The 13,076-nt window shown below is 29.4% G+C and overlaps 1 protein-coding gene across 3 annotated transcripts in view; it reads left to right on the plus strand.

The window, feature by feature from the left end:
- Window positions 1–13,076, plus strand: part of LOC107445964 (serine/threonine-protein phosphatase 4 regulatory subunit 1) — a 99,066-nt gene that overhangs the window by 71,320 nt on the left and 14,670 nt on the right. For all 3 annotated transcript variants that reach the window (XM_087149336.1, XM_087149338.1, XM_087149337.1), the window contains 5 exons: window positions 1,930–2,387; window positions 4,184–4,338; window positions 6,057–6,166; window positions 7,972–8,178; window positions 9,737–9,898. In XM_087149336.1, coding sequence (XP_087005462.1) covers window positions 1,930–2,387; window positions 4,184–4,338; window positions 6,057–6,166; window positions 7,972–8,178; window positions 9,737–9,898 — 1,092 coding nt within the window. The remainder of the gene's footprint in view (window positions 1–1,929; window positions 2,388–4,183; window positions 4,339–6,056; window positions 6,167–7,971; window positions 8,179–9,736; window positions 9,899–13,076) is intronic.

The following is a 13,076-nucleotide window of genomic DNA, read 5'->3' on the forward strand; positions in this document are numbered from 1 at the left end:
TTTTAAAAAGTGCTAAAGGTGCTTATTTTCGATTTTCGTTTTTTAAAAGCCTTTAAAGGGGCTTTTTTTATTGGGTGTTTTTAAAAAGTGCTTAATTTTTCCTTTGCTATATTGATCTTTCCTTCGAATTATGCAAAAAAGACAAAGTTCACATTGTTCTATTCAACGTTTTCACAGTTAATTCAACCCCAATCTATTTCGGCGTATTGTCAGTCCGTGAGCGTATGAAAGCGCCATTCGTTTTACACGATTCAAAATTTCATGATTTTTGACATTTGTCAAAAACAATGCCAAAAGTTTTTTTTTTTTTGACATGACTGTTATATCAAGATAAAACCGTTAATTCTCAAAAACTTTCCAACCCTGCCTAATTATGATATTTTTTTAAAGTGCGTAAAAATATTTTTGAGTTCTTGAAAAGTGCTTAAAGGGTGCTTATTTTATGTTGCATGATTTGGCTACGCACCCTGCATGACTATGCGAGTTAGTTTTCTTTAGTATGTTGAAATATACTGTTACTTTTTTTTAATGTGTTTAGAATGTTTATTTTGGAAATTGCTTTTCATTATAATGATACCAAAGGATTTGCACAGTTTCGCAAGCTTTGACAGGATAATCCCCAAGAACGAAACAAACTCCCCTAAAAGCGTGACATAGTTTATGAATGGTCCTTAGCCAAAAATCTATTTAAAGTTACAGAACTATCAAGAGATTTTATACAATTTTTTTCAAACTTATTTCTGCCATATGTAGCGGTATTAATTTAACAAAATGTTAAATTATTTCTTTTAAAAAAAATAATAAAAAAAAATTTCAAGAATTTTTTTATGGATTTATTAACAAATTAATGATAAGTAATTCTGACAAGAAAAAAAATATAAGTTAATAACCTGCGGTCATTAAAAAAGCAAGGTACTTAGGCAAGCTAATATTGTTATTTTCACATTAAAAGAATTTCTTTTTTTTTTTTTAAAAAAATTTTCTTTTAAAAATTCTATGCTTATAAAAAGAAAAGAAAAATTCCTTAACCAGTGCGAGATATTAAGCTCTAGATCTGCTCCATTTTACAATAATATTTAAAACATACATTTTCAGGGTTGCCACTGGTGACTATTTGCAACTATTTTTGGCCTGGATAGACTATGGCAGCTTTTTTTGCCTGAAAAGACTTTTTTAAAAAAAGCAACTATTTTCAGGGAAGGGAAACTATTGGGAGACTTATGTACTCCTAGTGATGTTTTAATTATTATTTTTAATTTTTTTTACCATAAATTGGGTTGACAACCTTCTACCCGCAAGAGCTTCTTTACTTTAACACAATAAACTTCGTTTTTCTTTAAAAATAAAATTTCAATTTTTGAATTTCAAATTTGAGTCATCATTTTTTAATGCTCTTCCATTCGCACAGATTCCATTTGAAGTCTATTTCATTTCTTAATCTCCTTTTCAATGGTTTTTGCTGTGAAACTCCGCCGAATTTCGAATTTGAGTAATCACTTCTTACAATATATATATATACTTATTTGCTAAATCAATTATTGATAAAGGGGAAATTGTTTTAGAAAAAAGTTTTTTTTTAATGGAAACTTATTTTTTTGAATGAATTCTAGTAATTTAAAGTATTTAGTTTTCTGCAAATATACTAATTTTTTGATATAAAAATTTAGTACTAGATCACTAACATGCATATAAAAATTATCATATTTGCCACATAACTTGACTAAACGGATCATGGTATCAACAATTAGGTCATTAAATAAAATTTAAGTCATATTATTGAAAAATTCTTATTTAGGCAATGCATTTCATGCTGTTGGCTACTAAAAGCAACTATTTTGTTGGGGGGAAATTTCTGCGCCAACCCTGCATTTAAATATTGAAATGAATTTGAATTATTATAAATTAAATCTATTTTATTTATTTTTGCAGGTAAAGTTTGGCGCCTATCAGAATTTAGGAGCTTTCATCTATTCATTTGCTGACCCCAGTAAAACTGGATGCGTATTAGAGGACGGCCGACTCAACGTGACACCGACCTACGATGCAGACTTCAACCCTCCCCCCTTTTCGCACAGTTATTTTCAGAAGAGAAAACCTGGTCGGAGAAACTTTTCTATCGATCACTCTCCACACGCCCATCGCAAGTCTCTGGACGTCGCCTCCAGAAGGGGGCACGTTTACCTTCACGTGGACAACGAAAACCTGTTTAATAATTTTCAGTTTTGGCGTTTGCCATTACCTGAACTTGAATTAGACATTGATATTGAGGATGGTAAAGCTACGAATATTCATGTTCGGGCAACCATTCCTGGAAGTGAACATGTGGTGGAACCTGTTTCTGAAATTAAAGTACGCATCGAGTCAGACCAGCTGCCAAGTGAGACCAGGTAAGATTTTTAACTTCTGCATTGTATTTCAATGTGTAATGACAGGGTGCTTTGCGTTTATGAAAAGTGCTTATTTTTGTTTTGTTTTTAAAGCCCTTAAAGGTACTTCTTTCGTTGAGTATTTTTAAAAAGTGTCTAATTGTCCCTTCTCCAAAATGAGATTTTTCCTTTATCATGTTGATTTTCACAATGAATTATGCCGAAAGACGCAGTTCACATTGTTCTATTCAAGGTTTTCCCAATTAATTCAACCCCAATCTATTTCGGCATATCGTCAGTCCGTAGTGTATGGAAACGCCATTCGATTTACATATGACAATTGTCAAAAACAATGCCAAAATTTTTTGACATGACGGTTAAAACCAGATAAAATCGTCAATTGTCAAAAACTTTCCAATCCTACCTAATTGCGATTTTAATTTATGCACTTAATTTTACAATTCAATTTCAATGAAATCGATTAAAATGGATTTGATTAGTTTCTTAGATGTCGTTCACCCTTAGCAATCTGAAAATATTTATTTTTTAAAAAAAATAAACCACATAGGTTTGCAAAATTTGTCTGGTCCTACTTTGGCGAGCCCTGTTAATAAATACAATTATATCAGTACTTATATTGTAATAAAATTATTTATTATTATTTTTTTATTTTGTGGATTTTCTTTTAAGAAAGGTAAATAATTGGTATTGTTGCTGCTGGTATATGTATATTCAATGATAAACTGTCACAAGAAATCATACTATTTTTAAGATCCTTAATTTTTTCAAAAAAAAGTCCTTAATTTTTGCTTTGTTAAAAGAGTTGTTAAAAAATATTTTCGCTGTGTAATATTTATGTTTCAGTTATAACATGCACTAGGAGGTTGCACTGTATTCTAAGTGAATGCAGTGTAACCTCCTTAAATGACCACTTCTATGTTGTGACCTCCTATTTACGACCACATTTGGTGGGAGACATGGAAATCTTGAAATACTATAGAAGATATCTTCAAAACCTGAAAGTTAAATTTAAAAAGAAAATGAAAAAAAGTGTTTCAAACCTTCATTTTTTAAGGCTAGCTAATATTTTTGTAATAAAATTAAATGCAAACTTCTTCTGGTTTCGTAAATTCTTCCGCTTTTTGTACAGTTTATAAAATGACTTAAAATTGAGATCCCCATTAAACTAGAATTTTTGTGCAAATTATTGCTGGCTTGCAAATTATTGCTGGTCACTAATACATAATAAAGTGAGCCTCATTTATAAAATTCAGTTAACTATCTTGGGCGCATTTAACGCCTTTTACTATTCAAAATTATGAATAAACATTATGCATAACATTCCAAGATCATTCATTCAGTGTGAAATCAAAACGGGAAAATATTGCAGTTTTTTTTTATTTTGATGACTATAAAAATCCCTTAAATTCCCTATGTGTAAAATATTCAGTATATTTTGCAATGATTATTATAAAATTTGTATTTTCTATTATCTACTTGATTTCTTCATATCTGTGTTGGGAGCTATGCATCCGGTTTTCACGAGGCCAAAACAAGTGGGATTTCCGCGCCAACTAAATGACACTGGCTAAAATTAAAATGGTTCACGAACAATCGGGTATCTTAGATAACATTTTATAAAGTGGATGGAGGAACGACCCACTTCCATTTAATATATTACTGTGGAGTAGAGAGCTGTCGCTTCCGAGAAGTTTCACTGTGTCTATGTGTATTTATCTTTTTAAATATTGATCACGTGTTTAACCTTGGTATATATATGAAAACAAATATCTTAATGCATGTTTCAATATTTGCAGTGCTTCTAAAGTGGGTGGTGTGAAGCAGATGCTTGTTCAAACAGCTTGCATCAACACTTTAGCATCTCAAGATCAGTTACTTGACGATGATACAGAAATGCTGCGATCCTCCTTCAAAGAATCTGTCTTAACCTTCAAGTTGGATGATACGGATGGTGAGTTATATTTAAGCATTCAATTTAACTAAGTCAGACTAAAAGTCTACAGGCTAGCTGTTAAAACTAAACACACCAACACTTAACCTATTTCTACCAAAGCCATAATTAAACAAAATTGTAATTATATATATCTCCAATGTACATTTTCCGCAAACATATTTCTTCGAATTATTATCATTGCTATAATTATTCTTATAATTAATTTTATTTCTTCTAAGAGCTGGTGCTGGTCTTGATTGTTTAGACATTTTTCTGGGTAAAAACTAACTGTTAGTTAGAAATGAAGTGAAGCTATCAAAATAAAATATATGCTACTTACCTAAAATTGTAGTTTTTGTCACTTTTTCTGACACAGAAATGCCAATCTAAAATGTTAGGTACTTTCTTGAAATTTGAATGTACAGTTATTCCTATTGAACTCACTACGCAACAGTCTTTGTAGAAATGTGCAACTCGTTGAATACGCATTACATCTTAATTTCTGATCCGATAACCTTATAAAGCAATAAATTGTTCTTCCGGTCAAATGGCCGGTCGTGGTAGAAATAGGTAAACGACTGGTATTATTCGAAACAGACAAAATACAAAAATATATAATATTATTCACTGTATATAATTGTTAGAAAAAGTCATGAAGTCAAATGTGCAAAAAGGATAAGATGATAATCATATTTTTGATGAAAAAGTTCTTAAATGTTCATTGTATGTTTAGTATAAAAAAAAACTATTAACACCAAATTTAACTTTATTCATCAGCATAGTCTCCTTTAGGAGTAATGCGTGATTCTTATGCCTTTCTCATGCGATTGTAGACATGCTAAAAAAGGTTGGTTTATTGAATCGGTCGCTTTTTAAAATGAAATCTACAACAGAATCATTGCAATTTCGAAAATTCCTGTTTTGTCCAATAGAGATTTTAGAAAGCATATGTTCTAAAAGAGAAATATGTCATGTTTTTTTTTTCTTGTAGAATAATTTTAAAATTTTCTTTCTTTTCAAGTTTTGAAAAATGTTTAGCTTACAGGGCGGATGACAACTTTTGGTAAAAATGAAGTGTTGTAATTTAAAAAAAAAATTTCAACATAGAGGGTAAGATTTCTATGTAAGATTCCAATGTAATTTTTAAGAGTTATTCAGTTTAAATAGTTCCTTTTATCTCTGAAGAAAATTTTAAAAAAAGCATTAAGTTTAAAGCCAGTCGCCTCCTTCCGGTTGTGCGGTCACACTTTATATGGCTCTCATTACAGACCAATTTTATTTTGATAGAAATCCCTGAAATAACAGGGAATTCCTGTTATTTTAGGTTAGGTATTTTAGGTAATTCCAGTTTTTCTTTAGAAATAGGGAAAATAACGGGAATTTTGTTTCTTATTTTCGTCTGAAGTACAGTCTGAGATATTTGAGCTATATTAAACTACATAGTTTGTTTATTATAACATTATTTGTTAAAAGTATGTTGGCCTTTTTTTTTTTCTTCTCTTAAGTTTTTCCAGCAATGAAAACCATTATAGTTAGTCCAATATAGCTCACACAAGAGCACAACAATTGTGTATAATATGTGCAGTGAAAACACTGCATTTTTATTTCAACCCTGATGATAGTTCTGTTTTTGTGTCTACCCCTCAGTAATAATTATATGATTTATGTATTTCTTGACACTATCTGTATTTTGTTTTGTTCCGTTGATTAAGAAACTTTGATTTCTATTTTTGCAGAAGATGTAGAACCTGTTAAATGTACAATTCCAATGTACAGTACCAATACTGAATCTTTAATGAAAGAGAAGAGTAAACGGAATTATCAGATTATGTCACCAGAAGATCAGGTTTGTTGTATCCCTTTTATGTTAACACTCGTTAAAAGAGTTGCTATAAATAATGAATATTCAGTGTAAGTCATGAGAAATCATGGATTTAGGTCTAATCAAATTTTTAAAATGGAATACACCCCCCTCCCAATTTCATGGTTAAGTCTATGAAAATTATTTTGCATTGTGTTATGTATATAATGCTTAAAAAGAGCTTTTTTTATTTGTATTTTTTTGAACGATTTGGCTGTGCTGTGCACCCTGAAGAAGACATTATTTAAAATTCCGCTAACAAATGGCATAGATGCCAACTCGACTGGATTTTGCCAGTTTCTCCTGGTTTACTGGTTTTATAAAAATTCTGTTGTTTGAACATTTTAAAAAATTGACTAAGTTTCCTTAAAAAAATCCTTATCGAAATAGAATTTTTGCACCGATAATTACTTGCTTGAATATTTAAATAAGTATTACTAATATTGAAGCAAGCCTCATTTATAGAAATCAGTTTAAAAAAAAAAATTTTTTTTTTTCTCAAATGAATGAATTCTTATGAATTAGATGCTTATTTTTATTCAAACTTGTGACTAAAATATAATTCACAATTTTTTGAGCATATTTGATGCCAATCTTGAGTGGAGAATATTACAGTTTTTTCTATTTTAATGTCTATAAAAGTACCTATGATTCCCTATGTGTAAAATATTTAGTACATTGTGCAAGAATTATCTTGAAATTTATATTATTTCGTAAAATCTACTGGGTTTTTTCTGATCTATGTTGGCAGCTATGAAATGAGTAAAAAGCTGTAGAACATACATTTGGAAATATATTTTAAAATATCCTATGCTTTACAAGAATTGTGTCAATAATATTGAAGACATTCATTATTATTCAAACTGGATGAAAATTTAGTAAGTTAAGTTTTGTTGCCAAAAATTAATTAGTTTCAGATAATTTCTTTTATAAATTATTTTAAATACACAAAATCTAATTGAATATCAAGAATTTTAGCGTGAATGGTTTCATTTGAGTATAACTCTCCCAAATTTTTAAGATCCAGGATATTTCTGCCTAAAAGAAATATAGAGACTAAATCTGTTAAAAGTTCATCGTACAACCCGCTAGCAATAATCTTTTCTTAAGCAGCAAGTTATACAGATTAGTTTTCATCTCTAATCATTATATATTTTTTTAAATTTTTTTTACATAATTAGTTTTTAAAACATCCAGAGTTGTGTATAGAGCTGAGCTGAAAAAACATGAGTTATTATAGACTTGTATAAGTATTTATTCTAGTGTGATGTAACGAATAGTGACGGGGCCGAATACCGAATATTCGGTGGCCGAGTACTTACTTTTTAAAAATTTCTCTTTTGATTGTAATTAAAGTAATTTTCAAATTTTAAATTAAAAATGAAATAAATATTAACAAATTTGCTTTTTTAAACTTTCTATATTTTAAAAAAAAATTAACTACTTTATGTATTTTTTGTAATATTTTAAATATCTTGATGCCAACAATAAGGCTTTCACAAAACTAAATAATTAATAATAGCCTATACTTCATTATTCGTCCGAATAACTTCAGTATTCAGCAAAAGGGCCGAATGCCGAATAGTGGCCGAATTAATTACATCCCTAATTTATTCCACTTTTTAATGTATCATTGTTCGCTTAAACTTTAGGTAGCATAAGTTTTTGTTTCAATCCATCAATTTAAAAGATGGGTGCACATAGACTTTATGTAGTATTGTTAGTACAAAAAATTAGGTTTGGTTGACTGCATATTTTGTAAAGGACTTGACTGATGCTGTTGTTTTCAGGATATTGTCCCACCTATCTTGTTATCTTCCTTTGTATCCGTTGTGAGCAACTCAACATTTGAAATGGGCAACATGGAAATGAGTTCAGGTGATGATGAAACACTTGGATATATTGCTTACAGTTTCCCCGCCGTGGCCTTAACTCTGGGGAGGAGGTATTGGCCTTGCATTAAGAAAACATGCCACATGCTTGCACGCAATATGAAGGTAGTACTCATCTTTCAACTTACTATTTTACTTCTATAATCAACTTAATTTCAAAGCCTATGGTTCTAGATCTTAAATAGATAATTTTTGGAAAGTTGTTTGATTTTGAGTTTTGATACCAGCAGTGTTTTTATTTGTATTCCCAATACAGTGTGACCCTAAATTTACTATACAAACTTTAAGGGTAGGACATTGTCAGGGGTCGCATTCCCCCTAAAATTCATAAAAGTATGTGCAAACCCTAAAATCCCTAAAAATCTGATGAAATTTTGTTGGTGTTCCTAAAAAATTAGAGTTATAGGCTAAATAAAAATAGCAATAATCTAAAATATAAGAATTTAACTACATTATTTAAAACTGTTTTAATTTTGCCACATGGGAATTCTGATCCTGAGAGAGGTTTTTCGATAAATAAGGCAATGCTTAATGTGAGTCACCATGAGAATACTATTATGTCTCTTAGACTAATCAAAGATACCATTCGAAATTATGTAGGAATGTTGAAGATCACCACAACACTATTGAGGGCAGTAAAGGAATCTCACAAATCATATCAAGAATATTTTAGAAAAATGATCATGATTAATTTGTTTTTCTCTAACTTCTAATATAAATTGCTGATTTGAAATCTAATAATATCACACAATAGTTTTTCTTAATAAAGTAAGGTAAAGGGTAATAATAAAGTTTTGATTAAGAAGGTAAAAATTAAATAAAAATCCAAGTTGGTGTTAATTTATTTTTTCTCTTCATTTATTCTCACTTTTGCCTGTTCCTGAATTATGCACTTAATTTCTGATAGGTAATATGTAAAGTTGAAATTTCATTTTTACACTTTAGAGATTTCATTCTTGACTTAATAAATTTCAGAGCTTTATTTTATGGCTTGCAATTATTTATGATATGTGTGGATGAATTGTAATAATCTTCTGTTATGTAATAAACTACCGTGTGATCTGTTTTTATCCTAGCAAAATCATATATTACCCCTAAAATTTACCTAAAATGTTTCGAAAAAAGTTCCTAAAATTTTAAAAAAAACTTTGCTGCTACCCCTGCTAATACATATTTTAAGTATAATTTCTTTATTTTATAAACACTACAAGTATAAAAAAAATTATATTTGAAAAGAATATTGATTTTTATGTTAAAATTACATTTTCTACCATCATTGTGATGAATTATATATTTTTAACTTTCTACTCAATATTTTATTTCGAGCCAAATGTTACTGCTGGATAATCATAATATCCGTCCTACTAGCCGGATCAGCCGGACAGATACTGCCTGCCGAATATCCGTTGCATCTCTAAATGATACCTGTGATTATAAGAATTTCATTTTTTAAAGACGGTAGAAATACTTTTTTTATAGGCAAATTATATAATTTTTTATATAATTTTTATGACAATTAAAAATTGTCACATTAATAGAGCCTACAATAAAATATCAATATTGGATAAATTAATTTCATGGAGCAAAAAGAGAGAAAAACTAACTCTGAATTATTTTTTCTCAAATGAGACTTTGGGGTTACAAATCTGTTTTATCTTTTCAGTGGACTGTTAGAAGAACGGTAGCATCCTCCCTTCATGAACTGGCTTCAATATTAGGATATGATATTACAATTTCAGATTTGCTACCCATTTTCTTGGATCTCATCAAAGATGTCGATGAGGTTCGCCTGAGCTTAGTTCGACACTTGTCAGATTTTTTAGAAGTAATTTCTCTTTTTTTTTATTTAACAAAAAATGTATGATTCATTGCAGGTTTTGGACATCCTAAACCCTGTGGCGAAATTTTTTTTTTAGCTATCTGTGACAAAACTCTCTAGCACTTATATCTTTCTGCATGATACTTTTAACAAAAACAAACATACATATTACTAATTTAACATAACAAAGGTTTGTGTAAGTGTTAAAATAACAAAAGTTTGTGTAAAAAAGTGTTTACAAAAAAAAACTATTTTTAGATTTATTGAACGTGTAATAATTATTTGTTTTAATATTATAGGCGATGTTCTCGCATTTTGTTGGGGATCGAAAGCACAAATTAGTTCCTTCTTCGCATTTTGTAAATAATCATCACGAGAAAAAAAAAATTTAAAGTTGTGAAATCCGTAGTAGTAATTGCCAAAAACAGATAGGCGAAATCCCGCGAGTCGGACTTCTGAAATGTTTGTTTCGTTTCGAGATAAGGTTGTTGTGATAAATAATATCGTATAAAGATATTGATAAAAACTATGAGAAATCAATGGCAGTAACTTTCGATAGAATTATCGCCTTGAAAAGTAACAAAGCGAATGCACAATTCGAATTCTTCATATTGTTTGAAATATATCGGTATATTTAAAATCCACGTGGAAATAAATTACGAAAATACGATCGATTTCTGATACAATCGGCAGAAATTGAACGCGCCAGAAAGTGTTATCTAAATGCATGGTTCAAATATGTGTACATTTCTGTAGAAAAGAAATTTTTTTTAAAAACTTTTCAAAAGAAGATAGAATCAACAACGATAGAATAAATCGAACTCATCTAATAGCAGGGTGCCTAATGTTTTTAAAAATTGCTTAAATGTGTTTAGATTTTTAAGCTCCATACATTTATTAATTTCATAATGTTTGATTGCGTTTATGTAGAATTCAGCTTTTTTTGCTAACTGGTACTTTCATCCCTGTTAAAGGTGCTTTTTTCATTGGGTGTTTTTAAAAAGTGATTTTCCATTTTCCAAGAAGGAGATTTTTCATTTACCATGTTGATTTTCGCTACAAATTATGCAGAAAGGCACTGTTCACATTGTTCTATTCAACGTTTTTATAATTAATTCAACTCCAAACTATTTTGGCGCATTTTCAGTCCGTAGCGTATTTTGACAATTGTCAAAACACTGCCAAAAGATTTTTTTTTTAACCTGTTGGTTAAAAACAGATAAAAACCTTCAATTGTCAGAAACTTTCCAACCCTGCCTAATTATGATATTTTAAGTGCTTAAAAATATTATTTGAGTGCTTTGAAAAGTACTTAAACTGTGCTTATTTTTTTGTTGAATAATTTGGCTACAAGCCTTGTAATAGTGATAACCCAAATGGGTAAATCACATAACAAATCTATTAACTATATCAAAATTAATTTGAAAGAGGCAAAAGAAATTATTTTTTTCGTAAGACAAGTGTTATTATTTTAAAAACTAAGTTTGAAAAATGATGATTGCTTAAACTGAATGTTTTTCATAAAGAAATTTTTAACTGTAAAACTATTAACTAAAATTTTGTTTGCGCTGAGAACCTCTTCTACTTAAACATAATTATCAAGTTTAGTGCAAATCATTCAGCTAGTATTCAAAAGTCATGAAAAATTTTAGACATTCTATAAATTTTTTTTGTATAACTTATATTAATTTAATATTGATATCAATAAATTAGAATGGGATGCTGGACCGTACTATTAAAACATTTTGTGCTCTGTTATTTGTGTAAAATAGTGTGCAGTTGTTGTTTTTCTATATAAGTTGCTGCTCACTTAAGAGCAATGTGATATATATGTATTTTAAAGAAATGTTATTTTGATGAATCAGAGTGCGTAGTGTTTTTAAAAGATGCTTATTTTCGTTTTTTTAAAGCTCGTAAAAGTGCCTTTTCCATTGGGTGTTTTTGAAAAGTGTTTAATTTTTCCCTTTTTCAAAATGAGATTTTTCTTTATGTTGATTTTCGCTATGAATTATGCAAAAAGGCACAGTTCATGATTTTTGACATTTGTCAAAAACATTGCCAAAAGATTTTTTTTTTTTTTTACATGAAGGTTAAAACAAGATAAAGCCGTTAATTCTCAAAGACTTTCCAACCCTGCCTAATTAAAATATTTTTTGAGTGCTTGAAAAGTGCTTAAAAGGTGCTTATTTTTGTTAAATAATTTGGCTACACACCCTGTGAATTAAATGGCTATTTTTATTTACTATTTTTCAGAAATTTAGTAAATATAACTAATTAACTGTATTTTTGTGATGAGTGTATAATATATTTACTGTGGCTGGATCGCATTTGACAATTATGTATTTATTTATTTTTTTAAAATATTTTTCCTTGTCGGGCTACTAATTTCATGTTACTTTACAACCTGTGCTTTATAATACAGTAGAGCGCCGATTATCCGAACGTCCAATTATCCGAACTGTTTCCGAATTTTTTTTTTTTAAAGTTTAGAATACTTTTTAACTTATCAACAATTTTTCTGAATTTCTGAAAAAGTGGATCATTTGGATGAAAAGATGCCAGGTTATGCAGCAGAAGAAATAAAATACTGGTGTCGAGACACTGAAAACATCCCAGTATTTCAAATGATTATGAAATAGTTGCTAAAATTTTGAATGAAATTTGGAACTCCGCAGACGAAGAGGAAGACGTAGGTGATCAAGTTCAAGATAACGGATCTTCTCATATAGAAGCATGCAATTCATTAGATATTGTAATTAATTGGCTAGAACGTCAAAATGATGTTGATCCAGTTGAGTTGATTTATTTAAAAAGACAGGGGTGATTGTGCTCCGGAAAAAATCCGAATTTCCGGAATTTTCGCTAACAGTGATCTGGAAGTTTCCGGAGATCGAAGGTCCAGACGTTTCAAAATATCATTTATCACAGAAGTTTCCGGAAATCAAATTTTCAAAGGTGGAACTTAAAAACACAGTTTATTTTATTTGTTTGTAAGGGAGAGCCAGAGAGATACTTTATAAGCTTATATTCATGATTAATATTCATTTTTTATCAGTAAATAGTTGTTATAATCATAAACTCAAGAAAGAAAGACATATTTGTACATTTTAATTACTTCTCCAGGTCATCATAGCTATGTGTAAATGGTATAGGTATGTGTAAAATTTTAAATATATTTTAAGTA

Source organism: Parasteatoda tepidariorum, chromosome 8 (genome assembly GCF_982258835.1).
Source record: "Parasteatoda tepidariorum strain Cologne lab strain chromosome 8, Ptep-v5.0, whole genome shotgun sequence".
Taxonomy (NCBI): domain Eukaryota; kingdom Metazoa; phylum Arthropoda; class Arachnida; order Araneae; family Theridiidae; genus Parasteatoda; species Parasteatoda tepidariorum.